Genomic DNA, 17,480 nt, shown 5'->3' with positions numbered 1-17,480 from the left:
CAATCTCCTTTCCTTTAATTATTTTCGTTTATATTTAATTTTCAGATTTGCTGAAGAAGTTACCAGTGATATATATTATTTTTAGATTGCAGATAGTCTTAACAAGATGTATTATTCTTTTTTTTCGTTCATTGTAAAGTACAGGAATTAATTTTACTAAGCTCAATTTCTCTCTTTGCTTTTTGCTCATCAAGCGGACAAAATTTTGTTATAAATCTACAATTCGAAAAATTGCTGCTGTATAGCTAATTTATTATTTATTATTCATTTTTGCGCTGACGTTTATAAATTTTATGAAAAGGAGATGATGTTTCGGAAAGACATCGGTTAGCTTATACAAAAAGATCTTTATTCAATGCGATATATAATAGTTATACGATAGCGATACAACGTACATATAACGTTAATTTAATTATCATATTCTTGTAATCTCATCTGGATCGCGTCGGCGAGCGCGACGTTATTATTGGCAGTTTGCGATGGCCAGACACGACGAAATTTTATTTTTTTATTTGGCATAAGGCAGTTATATGGCTTCGTGGCAGCCGGCGGCGCTTTTTATCGGACACGCAGGAAGAGACTAGGTGCATGAACCTTGCACGTACAGGATAAGAACGAGTAACGCCGACAAATTCCAAGAGCGACAGAAGAGTCCGAGATAAGGATGTTTGAAGATAAGCGGTCCAGATTCGTGGTTCCAACAGGAGTCTTCAAAATAACGCTTTCAATTTGAGAGAACGAGATATTCTGCTACAACTTCTGTATATTAATTAAAAATACAATGTTAATTTTTATTAAATTAATTATTAATTGACACGGAAATTAATTGACACTAATTATTAATTGAAATTTCTTTTCTAAATAAGAAGAGCCCGAAAGATGCAAGAAGGGTTTCCTTACATTTTCCAGACTCGTCATCTGGATTTATCTCGAACTTCTCGCTGCTGGTTCTTGGATATTTATACGCGTTATCCGTTGCTTTATACCCGGTGTAAGATTTACGAGCTAAAAAAAGCACCTGGCCCGGAATATAACTTAACTAATATATTTTTAAAAAAAGTTTCTCCTTTATATACATAGGCTCGCTACGCCCTTGCATCATCACTGATGTGATTTCTTTCGATTCTCGTTGCCGATCTATGGATTATTATCGGGCAATTCTATCGGTCGTTCGCCTTGTCTTCCGCGAAAGCGACCTCTCCTGCGGAAGTGATGTGGTGGTATGACGCGTCTGCCGGGATACCTAGGCGACGATAGGGGCGGGGGCTGATAATCCGGAGGATAACGGGGCGGCGGCGCCGGAGGGTAGTAAACGTTGTTCGGTGCTCGTTCGTTATTCGATGTGAAGGGTTTCAGGACCTGCCGTCCGTAAGAAGGCTCGTCCTCACCGCCACGTTGACGGATGCAGACGGTGCAGCGACTTACCCGAGACGTATGGTCGGCCTTGAGCGTCTGCTGCAGCGGTTTGCGGAACATCTCGTCGTCGTGGATGGTCGCCAGCCAGTACGACGTCGCGGTGGCGAAGTAGTTGCAGGTGCCGAGGCCGCGGCACTCGATGAACGGCCTGACGCGGAACTCCTCCAGGCAGGATCCAGGCGAGACCAAGGATTGGCCACCGCCGTCGGCGCCTGCGTCTCTGTGCTGTAATTCAGAAAAGTATTCGTAATTTCTGCTAAGGAACTCTGGTGAAAAATTAGTTTGATTAAATGTGTGATTCTTTATAGATGAAGCTCTTCTGATAAAGCTTAAGAAAGATAATTTATTATATTATATAATAGCACATAATGGAGAAGATGTATCAAGGTTTCTCTGACAAACTGTTTTTGTAGAAGAATGTATTGTCTTAATGGAAAATATTTCAGATAAATTAAAAGTTTGAAAATATATAAACTATCGCATCAAAATACTGATGTCTCTTAATACTGATTTAAAGCATCGCATTTAGTCTATATGTTATTTAAAAATTAATGGAATTTTTATCGAATCATGTTTGACGATCGATTCTCTCACCATGAGGAAACTGTATCCCACCCAGATTTCCTTCCAGCCACCTGGGCACTGGGGTATCGCCATGGATTGACTGTGGACAGCTATTGCTCTTGTAGGTGCCTCGCAAACGGAACATCTCGATATGTATCTACCAACTTCCGGTGCCGGTATTGGCGTCATACTCATTGGCATAGGCTCGGTTGTGCTAAGCCAGTAGCTGTAGTCGTTACGATTGGCGTAATCACATACGTTGTTCAAATTACAGAATAGGAAGGGCATAGTAGAGAATTTCTTGATGCAACTGCCAGCAGTGCCTGAATAACAAAAGTTTATCATTCGAGAATCATACATATTTTTGTAATATATTATTCTTTATTTAATTATATATTAATTTCATATATATATTAGCACACTAAACAAGCGCGCGCTACGCGCTTGTATTGACTCTATTCCTCGATTTTATATTAAAAAGATTGATATTTAAAAACAAAAAAAAAATATATATATATATATATATATATATATATATGTATAAAGTTTATTTAAACTCCATTAATCAGTTTTGACAGAAACTAGTTGATAACTGTCAAAAAATATTAATCGAGTTTAAATAACTAATATACTTCAATTTACTAATTAAATTTGAATTTTAATTTGACAATTGTGAAATTGATATTTTAATTTTAGAAAATATATATGAACTAAATTTATACGTTATTTTGCGGCATGTCAACGAGAGAGAGAGAGAGAGATTTAGTTGAAAAAAGACATTATTATACTGCTTACCGAGGTCTTGAGTGTAAGGTCGTCCATTACCCATGGTATGTAATAAAGAAAATCCTTCCCATAACTTTACGGTGTTCTTAGGACAGGTCGGTATCATTTCGGTTTGAGAGTGACGTGCAAAGTAAAAACCTCTGTCCCTTGGGCCAACCCCGTTCGGCGCTGGTGCACCGGGTGCGCCTTGAAAACCTGAGAAATTAATTTTCTCAATTTAATATAGACAAAAAGTAATGGACATTAAAAATGTCTTATAATAGTTTTTGATTCAAGAGTAAAATTATCTTTCAGTGTCAAATAATTAAACATACCTGGTGGTCCTTGTCGCCCGGTTGTTCCAGGGGAACCTTGATATCCGGAAGGCCCATCTTTACCATCCGATCCTTGTGGTCCAGGAATACCGATTATACCTCTTTCACCTATTCGTCCAGGCAAACCATCCTTGCCAGGTTCACCCATCATTCCCTGTAGTCCAGGGAAACCTGCACGTATCCACACAGTATTTTTTTTACTGTACTCTTCCATTGATTAAAATATAATTATTTTTCTAGAAAGAAAAAGATAGTACCTGGCAATCCGAGAACTCCTGTATCACCGGCGAGTCCTTTTCTCGGGAAAGGAGGGAAAGGATTCATTCCGGGTTCTCCTTTCGGTCCCTATCAGAAAAATACAATCATTTATAATAGTTTAATTTACATCGATCTTTTAATATGCATACTAACAACTGTTTCTTTTTTCTATTAAATTTATCTACGTGAAAAAACTAACGAATACTTAAATATATATCTAATCGCGATGATTATAATTCGCGACACTTACTTGTGGTCCTTCACGGCCAGGTAATCCATGTAGACCAGGTTCACCAATCTCTCCTCTTTCTCCTTTTGGTCCTGGTAATCCGTCAAAACCAGATAGACCGGAGTCACCTTTTAATCCTATCGGTCCGGGTCGACCATCTAATCCAGGCCATCCACGTTCACCGGGCTGTCCTTTCACGCTACCCGCGGATATTCCTGGCTCTCCACGGAAACCTTTCGGACCTGGTGCTCCGGGGAAGCCTTGCAATCCTTCCAAACCTGGTGCACCTGGTATGCCAACGAATCCCCTAGGACCTATTCGGAACAAAGAGTAATAAATTATAAAGATCTAAGTATTTCTTTCGAGGAAAAAATAAGTTATCGAATTAACTGTGTTAAAAAAAGAGTCGATTAAGTGTGTAATGATGATAAATACCTAGGTCTCCCGTAATTCCTTTAGGACCGTGAAGGCTGTAGCCTCTGTCACCAGAGATTCCTTTAGGTCCATTCGGACCATATTCACCGGGAGCTCCTTTTTGTCCGTGACGACCTGGGACACCAGGCAAACCATCTAGACCAGCGCGACCAATTTCACCGGGTTCGGCGAACTCACCAGGCAGACCTATGGCAAAGAGGTAAACAAATAATATTTTTTATGAATTTGCAATATTTAACTTGATTAATTAAATACAAATTTTTCTGTACCTGGAGCTCCGCGAGGTCCTTGATCACCCGGCAGACCAGGGAAACCAGGTAATCCTGGAAAACCATCCGAACCCGAATATCCTCTGTCTCCAATTTGACCCTATATACACGAACGAGTCAGTCAATTTCTTTTAAAGTTTGATATCTGATTCAACTATAAAGTCGTCTACTCACTTTACGGCCGGGCACTCCGATGTATCCTGAATTACCCTGTTCTCCTTTCGCACCAGCGAAACCATCGTGACCTTGGTTACCATGGTCACCCTTTTCCGCGAATGAGTAAGACGGTAAGCCAGGTTCGCCCACATGACCCTTCGGTCCAGGAGCACCCAAAATACCCGGAGCACCTCTCACACCCACTTCACCCGGCATTCCTGATGCAAAATACTTAAGTTAAGTGCTTAATTCTTATTCGCTTAATAAAACATATATTTTACTAACATAAAAATATTATAAAATGTGTGTAATTTATTTAAAGATATACGGAAGCTGATTATTATACCTGGTCTACCCATTAGACCCGGATCACCATCGAGACCGCCTTTTCCCTTCAGTCCATCGAATCCAGGAGGTCCAATCAGACCCCTTTCACCTTTCACGCCGTGTTTACCGAATATACCAGGTAAACCTGATCTTCCGGGGAAACCTTGATCGCCTCGTTCACCTTTCAATCCATCAGGACCCATGTCACCAATTTCTCCCTGTAAAATTATAAATGTTAAAATGAAAATTTTCATGTTGACGATTCTTTGTCGTGGCTTTTATCGGAGTAAAAAATTTATTTTAACTTTTTCGTTATACATTTTAGCAATAATAAAATGATTACGTAATTTAAACAGTTAATAATATAAATATTCGCATAAATATAAAAAAGTAATAAATATTAATTTATCTGTTTGCGGAAGAAAATTTATATTAATTTAAATCTTTAATTATCGTCAATCTTATAAAAATAAAGTTTTGGCGATATATTTAAATATTAATATATATATATATATATATATATATAAAATAGGATATGCAAATCATATAATTATTATAATCTAAAAATGCTTACACACTTTTCTCGATAAGAAAAGTGGACTTACTTTTGGTCCCACGGTACCATCGTATCCATCGAAACCAGGTTCACCCTTCTGTCCTAGTAGACCATTGAAACCATCAGTCGCTATTCCGGGTTCTCCCGGCAATCCTGGTCGTCCGTCGAATCCAGCCAGACCGGGCGGTCCAATTTCTCCCATAAAACCAGGTTCACCGATGTCACCTTGAGGCCCACTAAAGGAGTTTTCACCAGGAGCACCCCACAGTCCTTCGAGACCGATGTCGCCAATAACACCTTTGCGTCCAGGTAGTCCTCTCACTCCTGGTGCTCCGGAAATTCCGACGTCTCCCACTTCTCCTTTAGGTCCAAATGCTCCCTCTATGCCGTCGAAACCAGGCCAACCGAGTGGTCCCGGCTCGCCAATCTCGCCGACCTCTCCCTTTTCTCCTGGAGCGCCCGGTAGACCCGGTAGTCCGTACATTCCTTGATATCCCTGAGGTCCTGTGTCACCATCGTCACCGCGTCGTCCGATAAAACCGATCTCTCCCTTCAAGCCCTTCATTCCGTCAAAACCGGAAGGACCATCAGGACCTAAAGATGGATGCGCGATTAATTTTCTTTTATTCCCAATATACGTGAGCATTAGTTCTCGAGACTTACCACGGACACCGATGTCTCCGATTCTTCCGGGCATTCCAGGCTGACCAGGTGTACCCGGGAAACCTCGGTCACCTTGTATAGTATCTCCACGTACACCTTTGGCTCCCTAAAATATACATCAAATTATTTAAGTATAATTTGTCTGAAGATATTTAATAAAAGACTATTCTGGTATAAATATTAATTTGAAGTAATCTTTATAAGAATCTCTAATAAAGAAGAATGTGTACGACGTGTACTTACTTCAAGTCCAGGAAGTCCCTCATAACCAGGTGCTCCTTTAGCGCCCCTGACACCCTTCGGACCATCCTCTCCTGGTCGGCCAGGCAATCCTTGAGGACCAGGATCACCAAAGTCACCTTTTGGACCGTACCATCCCCGTTCTCCAATTTCGCCGTAAGTTAGATTTGTGCCTGGATCTCCTCGTTCACCTTTGTTACCAAAGCGACCCTACAATAAATAGATATGCATGCATTATTTTACTTGTGTGAATTTTTATTCGCGTAATGTTAATTAGTTATTTTTAATAAAACTAAATTAATAAGTTAATTAATAAGTTATTTTAAATATAAGTATTTAAAATATAATATAAATTAGTTTAACAACTAAATTAAAATTATTAATTTTATTTATAGATAGATGATATTTATAAATGAATTGTCAAAGCAGAAATTGAGCGTCTTCAATTTACTTACTGGAAAACCAACTGGTCCTTGCGATCCAGGTGAACCTGGTGTGCCACGAGGTCCTTGCTCTCCCGGCATTCCGGGATATCCCTTCAAACCTCCAGGACCCTGCCGTGAAATACCTGGGGAACCGGATTCACCAGGTAATCCTGGTAGACCTTCGTCACCGGAATGTCCTTGGAAGCCTTTGAAACCGGTCTCTCCTACGAGAATATCGCGAATACATTAACACTTTTGTTTTAACTTTATTTCATTAATTGCAATATTAAATTTTATATAATTTCCATATTTTTATACAAGTTATATTTGTAAAAATTACATCTATATAATTATATAATTTCTGGAAGGAAGTTTTCGAACAATTGATAATTAGTCACAAAAGAAAATTTTTAAATAATATTATTTTATTTATATCAATAATGTTTTAACGTACCTGGAGCTCCTCTGGCACCTTTGTAGCCCTTGCCACCTTTAATGTCCACGTTGTAGTCTGCGGATACGCCAGGCTCTCCCTTGAGACCTATGTCTCCTTGTATTCCTTTGATTCCAAACTCTCCCGGATATCCTGCATCTCCGCGCAAAAATTCGATCGGTACCGAAGCATCTTCACCTTTTTCGCCAGGAATGCCATCCCATCCCGGCAAACCGTCCCTTCCAGATAATCCAGGATGGCCATGTTCACCCTATATGTTACATATTATCGGTTTAGAGAATATGAGAAAATTAATCAGTTTTGAACTAGCGATCGAAAAAGCTTCTAAATTATTCTAAAATATAAATCCTATTGTTTCTAATACACATATGAAGACAGATATAAGACCTTTTCTCCTTTCGGTCCCGGTACACCCGTGTCACCGATAAGTCCCGGTTGTCCTCGCAGACCTCTGAGTCCTTCGGGACCAGGTAAGCCTTTCTCACCGAAGTCACCGGGCGGGCTCACGAGCTTGTCGTCTGGTGGGAAAAATATCCTTCCCGGTTCTCCTTTGGGTCCTTGTACTCCTGCAATACCGGATCTTCCGCTATCACCTTGAAGTCCCGCCGATCCTAATAAACCTCGTTTCCCTTGTATTCCCTTGAATCCCCGAGGACCGGGTAGTCCGGGAAATCCCGAAGCTCCAGGGTACCCGTCCAAGCCAGATTCACCGCGTTCTCCTTTCTCACCGGGTAGACCTGTGCAATGATTAATAGAAAATAATGATGTTCTTAATGATGTTCTAATTTATATCAATTGAAATATCTTTCTTACCTGGTGCGCATACACCGCAGTCGTCTCCTCGAATACCCTTGTAACCTTTAGCGCCGAATAAGCCAGGCCAACCATCGGGACCAGGAATACCCGGCGTTCCGGGCAGACCTCGTTCTCCAAGCGGTCCACGAACTCTTATACCTTTCCCAGGAAAACCTTTCTCTCCTGCTCAGCAATTAGAATTACAGTAAATTAAAATTATTTACATATAAAATGTATAGAAGTGACTTGATAATGACTTGATAATAGAAAATAACATAAGCTTTCGCGGATTATATTCATAAATTCATCTCTTTTAAATTTTGAGTGTAAATAGAATCGTTAATGTAAATGAATTTGATATCTATAAAATTCTATGAATTCTTTGATTATATCTCCGATAAGTTCTGATTTTACCTGGAGGACCAGGATCACCGCGATCGCCAGATGGACCTGACAATCCTGGAAGGCCCGAGGTACCGTCTGGTCCTGGCGGTCCAATTATCGTTATGCCTGGAAAACCTTTGGCTCCTATAATTCCGGGTAAACCAGATAGTCCGGGAGGTCCCTGAGGTCCCGTAGGTCCCGGTAAGCCTGGAATAATTCATAAGTGCTCAATTATTATTCATAATGTTCTTTAATGTATTAAAACAATTAATTATATCGATGTAAAAAGCAATAATCATTTACCATCGTCTCCTTGTTCTCCTTTTATGGATGAACCCTTCGCTCCCGATAAACCAGAAATACCAGGTGGTCCTGGTGGTCCTGGTGGTCCTATGAAACCGACCTTTCCTGGCAAACCTGGTGTTCCTGCTTCACCAGCTTCACCAGGAGGACCTGTAAAAAACAACTTTCAAAGATTATTTTTAATTAAGAATAGATCTCTATTTTTTTTGAAAAATAATATTATTGAATAATATCATTAATAATATTAAATTTCTTAACTATATTAATAATTATTTATTAATATTAATATTTATTAATTATCATTAATTATATATAATATATTAATATATTATATATAATTAATATATTAATTATTAATATATTAATTATTAATATATTAATATATTAAATAATTATTTATTGATATATTTACATTATAATATAAATAAAATTATATATTCTGAAATATATTTTGATAAAAAATTATCTGTACTGACCAAGATCTCCTTGAATTCCGATATTTCCGGCGATTATTTCATCAAGTTCTGGAATATATAATCCAAGTTCTCCCTCGGCGCCTTGTTTGCCAGGTGGACCACGATTACCTTCTTCTCCTGGTTCACCCTTTAATAATAAGGCAGTAATGCATATTAAATAATGTATATAAACAGTACATTTTATACCAATTCTATTTAGACGTTCATTGATCAATTTGATTCTGATTAGTAAAAGTCTTCGTATCAGCTACAAATATATCTGTATATTATTTTTAAAAATTTTAAATTATACATTTACATAATATTACAAATATGTAATGCACTTACATCGAAACCATCTCGACCAGGCGATCCAGCGAATCCTGGAGCTCCTTTCTCTCCCTTCTCGCCAGCCGGGCCTGGTGGACCCTCGATACCCTGTTTACCTCTTGGCCCATCGTCACCCTGTTCGCCCTTCACGCCTTTGATGCCCAAGAAACCTGGTCGACCCTATGTCAGAAATTTGCATTTTATGTCACAATATTGAACTAAAACATTTCTTCTAAAACGCAATCGCATCTAAACGTTTCTATGTTACAAATAAAGTTTTCTACTTTTTCGTTAATATATTTTTAAAATAATTTTTTAAAATATTTTTTCACAGCTTTTTAAAAGGTGTGTGAAGTTGGCACCCCTATGTTATGCTATCATAGTTCTGAGTTATTTAGAACCATAGGAAGAGTTCTGCAATTTTTAGATAAAAAAACGTACCTTCAATATCGAAGATATTTTAGAAATATCTTCGATATTGAAAGTATGTTTTTTTATCTCTATAAAAATTGCAAAACTCTTTCAAAAAATAATCAGGAACTATGTAACTATTAAACAGTTTAACTTTACTCACCTCACCGTTGCTCCTTTGTTGCCCGATGCCTCCCCGGGCCTCCTTCTCGTACAAGTTTCGAAACACTTGCACTCGCGTTATTTTTTTTCGTTCGCGACGCACGGCGACGCCCGGGTTTTAGCTATCACAATCTTCGACGCGTTTCGGTAAAACGTGAGACTCGCGAGAGCTTATTCGCGCGCGAATAAAACCGAAGCTCCATTTTCGCGTCGCCGCTTTTTCCAAGACCCAATTTTCGCAGGGGCTTATGGAACGAAGATGATCAAGAGAGCGACTTCGCCACTAAAGTCGCTGAAGGACGCAAGCGAGACGAATATTGAGCGAGATTCACGGCCGACGAGATCAATCTCGCGCGTGCGATCGCGATTACGGTATTGGTACGTGCAACGCGATCGGATTTATACGATAACTAACCACCAAAGATGCTAATCAATACACTCGTCCTTTCGCGGATCGGCAAGAAGTGCGCGACCATTGATCACGAACAATCGAAGAAGAGCAGTGGAGGTGGAGCTAGACTGGTACTGCCAGGTTCGGAACGCGCAACGATATGTCGCGCTGAGTCGTAGTGATGGGGCATTGTAGGGGTCGCGACGCAATGTACGTGCGAGGTTAAGCGAATCACGTCGCGACTACATACCCCCACCTCTACGACTCGCACGTACTGGACTGCCAGGTTTGGAACGCGCAACGACCAATGACACGTCGCGACAAGTAGTGGTGGGGCATTGTAGAGCTCGCGACGCAAGTACGTGCGAGGTTAAGCGAATCACGTCGCGACTACATACCCCTACCTCTACGACTCGCACGTACTGGCACTGCCAGGTTCGGAACGCGCAACGACCAACGACACGTCGCGACAAGTAATGGTGGGGCATGGTAGGGATCGCGACGCAACGTAATACGTGCTAGGTTCAGCGAATCACGTCGCGACTACATACTCCTACCTCTACGACTCGCACGTACTGGCACTGCCAGGTTCGGAACGCGCAACGACCAACGACACGTCGCGACAAGTAGTGGTGGGGCATTGTAGGGATCGCGACGCAACGTAATACGTGCGAGGTTCAGCGAATCACGTCGCGACTACATACCTCCACCTTTATGACCTGTTGGGGTAGTCGCGACGTGATTCGCCGAGCTCCCACGTCGCGACCTTTACAATGCCCCACCGCTACGACTCGGGGCGACGTATCGTTGCGCGTTCCGAACCTGGCAGTGCCAGTCTAGCTCCACCTTCAGTGCTCTTCTTCGATTGTTTGTGATCAACCGTTGACCAACTCCTTGCCAGTCCGCGAAAAGACGAGTGTATTAATTAGCGTCTTTGGCGGTTAATTATCGTATAAATCCGATCGCGTCGCACGTACCGACATCGTAATCGCGATCGCACACGTGAAATTGATCTCGTCGATCGTGAATCGCGCTCAATGTTCGTCTCGCTGCATCCTTGGGCGACTTGAGTGCGTCGCGACGAAGTCGCTCTCTTGATCATCTTCGTTCGATAAGCCCCTGCGAAAAGTGGGTCTTGGAAAAAGCGGCGACGCGAAAATGGAGCTTCGGTTTTATTCGCGCGCGAATAAGCTCTCGCGAGTCTCGCGTTTTACCGAAACGCGTCGAAGATTGTGATAGCTAAAACCCGGGCGTCGCCGTGCGTCGCGAACGAAAAAAAATAACGCGAGTGCAAGTGTTTCGAAACTTGTACGAGAAGGAGGCCCGGGGAGGCATCGGGCAACAAAGGAGCAACGGTGAGGTGAGTAAAGTTAAACTGTTTAATAGTTACATAGTTCCTGATTATTTTTTGAAAGTTTTGCAATTTTTATAGAGATAAAAAAACATACTTTCAATATCGAAGATATTTTAGAAACGTCTTCGATATTGAAGGTACGTTTTTTATCTAAAAATTGCAGAACTCTTTCAAAAAATAATCAGGAACTATATAACTATTTAAAAGAACCTTAAAACTCTGCTCAAAACTATTAGAACTCGATGCGTAAAAAAATGTGAAGTTGGCATCCCTATTTTTTGAAACTGATTTTCGTTACCGTAATGACCGGAACTATTTCTAAAAATTATCAACAACTCTTCCTATGGTTCTAAATAACTCAGAACTCTTAACAGAACTATGATAGCATAACATGTGCCAACTTCACACACCCCTTTTAAATCAATTTCAAAAATATTTTTTATAATTTTTTTAAATTGTGAAAATATAAATTGTGGATGCTATCTCGATTTTACTATCACATTTGACATGACATAATCACCTGTGGACCTTTGGCACCCATCTCTCCCTTGTATCCTCGCTCGCCGTAGTCGCCCTTCATGCCCTTTGGCCCTGGTGGACCTTTCACGGGCGTCGATTTCTCCTTCTTCTTGTACTCGTCCTTACCCGGTGAACCAGGCTCTCCTCTGTCTCCCTGTTCGCCAAGTTGACCCTTCACACCGTAAACGGTGTCACCGCGGTCACCTTGCATACCTGGCAATCCAGGGGCACCTGGTAAACCCTAAAAAGAAAAAAAAATATAGATATTCAATTTCAAAATTATCAGTTTTTATTTTTACTATCATTTTTTTCTGATTAATTATAATCAAGCTTAAATTCATCGAGGGATCTATTCAAGACACCCGGTACATCCCGATGCAGGTCTGCCTATATGTTGCATACGCATTACATTGAAGTTATATCTAGCGTGGCAGAGCGTAAGTGCATGTATTATGAATCCATTATAATGCTAATTTAAATGCACGTCCCGGTCCATCCCTGTTTATTTTTATTCTCAAAGCGAAATGTACGCATACACATATACTTCACGAGATCATTTTGATCGGCAAGAAGCATTTGACATCTCGCTCTCATTAATATACAAATATATAAAAAAATATAATATAAAAAAAATAAAAAAACTTAAAATTCGAAGTGTGTGTATTTTTCAATTATTATCATTGCAATTATAATATTTTGAAATAACATTTTGTTTGAAATATTTTTTCTTTTTTCGATCATCTTTCATAATTACAATATGCATAGTTTTTAAATAATAATCCATATATTATTAGAAATCATTAAAAAAATTATCTATTGTGCGAATCTTTATGAATGAAAAAAACGAACCTTTGAATAAAAAATAAGGAATCATATCGACATGTCGAAATTAATGATAAACGATGTATTCGATCGTGAAAGAAGGTGATAAATTCGTTTATTGTAACTTGTCGAATTTGTTTATTCGGGAGAAAGGTGCCGACTCTGAACAGTTCGTGCCATCGTCATTAAAAAAATTACTCATGCGATTGCGGCGCGATTAACGCTAATTAGGGGAACCGGTTCTCAGTGATCGAGTGTCTTCCTCGAGGATGCGAGCTTTTGCCGATTTTTATCGGAAGTCAACAAGAAAAAGAATTAAGGGGGGTTTCGTTCGGGAGTTTCTCGGAAGCCTTCTCTTTCGTCGGATAAAGAATGGATCTTCTCTTCGTCATCTCGCGCTATCAGTGACAGTCGTGTCAGCAGATAGCAGTCGGCAACGGGGCACCGACGCTTTGGATTTCAACGGGGATCATTCTCGTATTTAACGATTAAAGTGTGAAGTCCTTCGCGTATTTTAATAAATTAATTTCCTTCTTTGCTTCTTTGCTCTTTCTTATTCTCTCATTATTTAAAAATTATGTAATTTGCAATTAGCAACTGCATATTTTTTTTCTTAAAAATAACTACGTGCTTTTCTTTACTTCAATTGATTCCTCTCGTTTTGTGCATAAAAGTATAAAAGTAAGATCACTAAGAAATGAATATTTTTTTTACGAGATATATTTTACAGTTTATATAAAATTATATATCAAATTATAGTATATAATATTTCGTAAACTATTCACTTTTTGGCCATCTTATCTTTTTAACTTTTTATGCCAAATATTGCAAGGAATCAATTTATATAAAAAAAATAACGTGATTCCATTTAAAAAACTAAATTTTTACCTTTAAATAATATATATGTATATTTTATACTTATATATTTTACATAATTTTTTTAAAACAAAATAACATGTATCAATGAAAAATAATCATAAAACTGTAAACACTTGATAAAAGTTAGAATTATTTGTGAATATAATTAATACATGAAAGCTATGTGAATTGCTTGAATATCTTCTTGAATATCCTCTTTATTCATACAGCAAAGCTGTGAATCTCGGGATTGCGAGAAGAGTTATCGTTCGATTCGCTAATAAGTTGCGTCAAGCAAATTGCAAAGCTATGCTTTTTACGTGCGGCGACGAAAGTAGCTGATAAGTACCGAAGATATCGTGTAAGCATCCACGCAAGAGTACACACGTTAAACCTTCGTTGTCGCAAGGGGTCCTCTGTAAAATAACGTGCAACATCGAGCGTGTAAATTCAACTTTACGAGCCCGAAGCTGGAATACTGCAGGTACGCGGCAAGTGACGCGGATAACTTTCGAGAGGCCATCGTGTCTATATTGTACCTTAAGAATCTCGTAAAGTTTCGTCCTCTACTCTTACTACGAATCAAAGTACTTGACGATGCCATATATGCGTCATATATATTATCATGTTGTGCCTCTACATACTTTAAGAAAGAGAACACGATTTATTTCTCTAAATTAAAATATTATATTGTAATTAATTCATATTAATTATAATATATATTTTAATTATGATTATAAAAATATGTGTCTGTAAGAGCGATAAATAATTTCAAATCTACAAGTTATCACTATCCCCTTCCCCTCAATTAAAAGAGCTAACTTTGGGACACAAGTGCCATTATCGTAACGTGAACACCCATTTCGATCAGTATCGTACATCTTCACGTGAGAAGCTTGCGACTTCAAAGGCAAGCTTTTAACCCGCATCCTGTGTAAGAGGAATCCCTGGAAGCAGTGCTTATCACGCGATATCGCGCGGTGCTTGGGATTCTTTACCTCCCTTATACCAGTTAAATATTGCCGGCAGGAATACTTTAGTCGCCGAACGATATTTCACGCGAGCAGGTGGCATCTCGCAAAAAAAAAAAAAAAAAAAAGAGAGAGAAACGTCCCGAGCGGGTTCTTCTCTCGAGCTCGCGTCTCCTCTCTTCTCCTCGCGCATCTTCGAGGACCTACCTAAACGCAAAGTTCACCGATCTCCCTCGAGTCGGCACCGATCGACCGGGGTATTACGGTACCTTTAAGCAACCGGGATGTATAGAGAGATCCTGTTATTACTTACAAAGTCGCCCGTCTCTCCTGGATAACCCACTTCACCGGTGAAACCCTGGTGTCCTCGATAACCCTGGAAACGTGATTACACGTGACTATCAGGATCAAGTGGATTTATATCGAGGATTATTTTATGAGAGGCAATATATGTACATGTTGCTTCTAACATCGTGAAAAAAATGAATTATGTCAATGAAAAAGTTCGATTTGTTACAAACTCTTTTTAAACAATTTAATGGTGTATTTTAATCGCGAATAATACATATGAAGAAATTCTCCCGTAAATTTCATTTCGAACTGACGCGTTACTATTATAAATCGAAGTTTAATAACAATCAACAGTAGTCAAAAATAATTGCATCGCAATTATACACATTGCATAATTGCGCAATTATATACATATAGCAATATAATTAAATCGATACTTCAATTTAATTTATTTTACTGACGCATGCGCACAGAACTCGATAAATTGATGTCACACGATGAAAATAATTATTATCGAATTTGGCATTTATTTTTTTTTTTTAAGAATTCAATATTGTCAAAATATACTGTACAATTTTATTATATTAATCGGTTATTAATCAACGCATCTGACGTTAAACGGAGAACACTCTTACCTCCAGTCCGTTGATACCGGGATCTCCGCGAATACCCTTGGCGCCGACCGAGTTGATGCCTCCATCACCAGGTTCTCCCGTGGGACCATAATCTCCCACGGGTCCTATCGTACCACGCGGCCCAAAAACCCCTGGTCTACCCGGTGCACCGGCACGACCATCCGTTCCGTTGCATCCGTCCAGCCCGTCCGGACCCACTACACCAGTTATTCCAGGATTACCCTAAAGAACGTTTACTATAGTCTCACTGAAAGATTCTTTCGTGTTTGAAGATCCGACTGCGTGTCGCGTCGTGAGAGCAAGTAAATATTGGAGCTTCGTCAAATTTAGATTCAGGAACACAGGAAAGGTTCAACAATTTTATTTTATTTTTTTTCCTTAATTTTTTTACAAAAGAAACTTTCTTGCTACAGAAAGAAATAAAAAATAGATAAAATTTTTACATTAAAGAACAACTCTAAATATTAATCTAATTATTAAATTATATAAGGAAAATTGTCTTATATTTTTTATGAATATTATAATTATTTTTGAAAATAAGATTAAAACTTGTGTTTTATGCTGCCTAAAATGCACTAATATATGCAATAAATAATGTATACATAAAATAAAACGAAAGTAAAGTGTAAAATTTCACAGTATTTTCAATTAATAAAAAAATAATTCTCTCTTTCTATTTTTGATTGCGGACTTTAATCTAGTTTTGAAAAGTGATAAAACAATTTATATACGTACGGAAAGTCCAGGAGCTCCCACAAATCCTCGTATACCCTCGTCACCCTAAACAGAAGAAACAGAAATTAAATACATAATTTATTTTTACAAAATTTCCAACGAGATTCCAATATATTGCTAATTAGATATTATCCATGTTAATTGGAAATTATTATCATGTTAAAATATAAAGTTAAGAATTATTGTGATTATCTATTTTACAAGTAATGCAATTTATTGTTTATTAATTTAAATATTTAAATGCATAAAATCAGCAAAAGTTTGAAGTTGAAACAAGAAGTTTTAATTATATAAATTTTATATTTATAATACACACAATTTGCTTCATCAATTTATTTTTATTACATCGTTAATATTTATATGTAGAGTTTAACCGAAATTATTAAATTTCTGTGAAGCCGACTTCTCGCTAAGTTCTTCTTCGAGATCAATCTCTATTATTTACGTTTTATTAAAAATTTAAAGAAGATAAATAAAATATAAATATAATTAAAGCCATCGCTTTCAAGTACATCTCGCGACGAATACACTGTTGCAATTGCATTGCGTATCCTTGATTTTAAAGAAGATTGTCACTGTGACACCGCTGTTGCAATTATTCAAGGAGTATCGAGATCATAAAAATACGAGATGTATGTATGTGAATGTACGTGTAGAAAAGCACGCGTATAAAACGTATATAAGCGCATCACGTTCATTCATCACGCTCAATTCATGCTGGTTAAAGGGCGGCGACGCAATTACATCGACACGTTCTCGCCTAATTAATGGTGCGCCAAGGCGTTTTCTCCTTTTGTTGCATGCATATCTCAGGATATATCTCTCAACGTCTCGTAACGTAGCGGAAACTAAATGTAAAACTATGTTTTCAACATAGAAATGCTTGTAAAGTTTTGACATTTGACGAAAATTTATATATTTCTCAATACAGATAAAATCAATCGAATGTAACCGAGAATAATGATATATTAA

General features: G+C 38.5%; 1 protein-coding gene across 1 annotated transcript in view; it reads right to left on the bottom strand.

Moving 5' to 3' along the window:
* Positions 1–327: 327 nt before the first annotated feature.
* The window catches only part of LOC145945930 (uncharacterized), a 52,433-nt gene continuing 35,280 nt past the window's right edge, over positions 328–17,480 (bottom strand). The window contains exons 3-27 of the mRNA XM_083055220.1: positions 16,509–16,553; positions 15,774–15,995; positions 15,161–15,223; positions 12,198–12,437; positions 9,378–9,539; positions 9,051–9,177; positions 8,575–8,724; positions 8,302–8,478; positions 7,906–8,070; positions 7,480–7,829; positions 7,093–7,342; positions 6,669–6,862; positions 6,217–6,423; positions 5,974–6,079; positions 5,360–5,904; positions 4,774–4,972; positions 4,446–4,645; positions 4,272–4,371; positions 4,003–4,188; positions 3,589–3,881; positions 3,338–3,425; positions 3,081–3,251; positions 2,776–2,961; positions 2,011–2,303; positions 328–1,641 (exon numbers count right to left, since the gene is read on the bottom strand). Coding sequence (XP_082911346.1) covers positions 1,138–1,641; positions 2,011–2,303; positions 2,776–2,961; positions 3,081–3,251; positions 3,338–3,425; positions 3,589–3,881; positions 4,003–4,188; positions 4,272–4,371; positions 4,446–4,645; positions 4,774–4,972; positions 5,360–5,904; positions 5,974–6,079; positions 6,217–6,423; positions 6,669–6,862; positions 7,093–7,342; positions 7,480–7,829; positions 7,906–8,070; positions 8,302–8,478; positions 8,575–8,724; positions 9,051–9,177; positions 9,378–9,539; positions 12,198–12,437; positions 15,161–15,223; positions 15,774–15,995; positions 16,509–16,553 — 5,223 coding nt within the window. The 3' untranslated portion in view covers positions 328–1,137. The remainder of the gene's footprint in view (positions 1,642–2,010; positions 2,304–2,775; positions 2,962–3,080; positions 3,252–3,337; positions 3,426–3,588; positions 3,882–4,002; positions 4,189–4,271; positions 4,372–4,445; positions 4,646–4,773; positions 4,973–5,359; positions 5,905–5,973; positions 6,080–6,216; positions 6,424–6,668; positions 6,863–7,092; positions 7,343–7,479; positions 7,830–7,905; positions 8,071–8,301; positions 8,479–8,574; positions 8,725–9,050; positions 9,178–9,377; positions 9,540–12,197; positions 12,438–15,160; positions 15,224–15,773; positions 15,996–16,508; positions 16,554–17,480) is intronic.

This window comes from Prenolepis imparis, unplaced genomic scaffold (genome assembly GCF_030444845.1).
Source record: "Prenolepis imparis isolate NDT839.2.m4 unplaced genomic scaffold, iyPreImpa1.0 SCAF_15, whole genome shotgun sequence".
Classification (NCBI taxonomy): Eukaryota; Metazoa; Arthropoda; class Insecta; order Hymenoptera; family Formicidae; genus Prenolepis; species Prenolepis imparis.
Note: the sequence above shows the minus strand (reverse complement) of the source record. Positions and strands in the feature narration are given on the sequence as shown.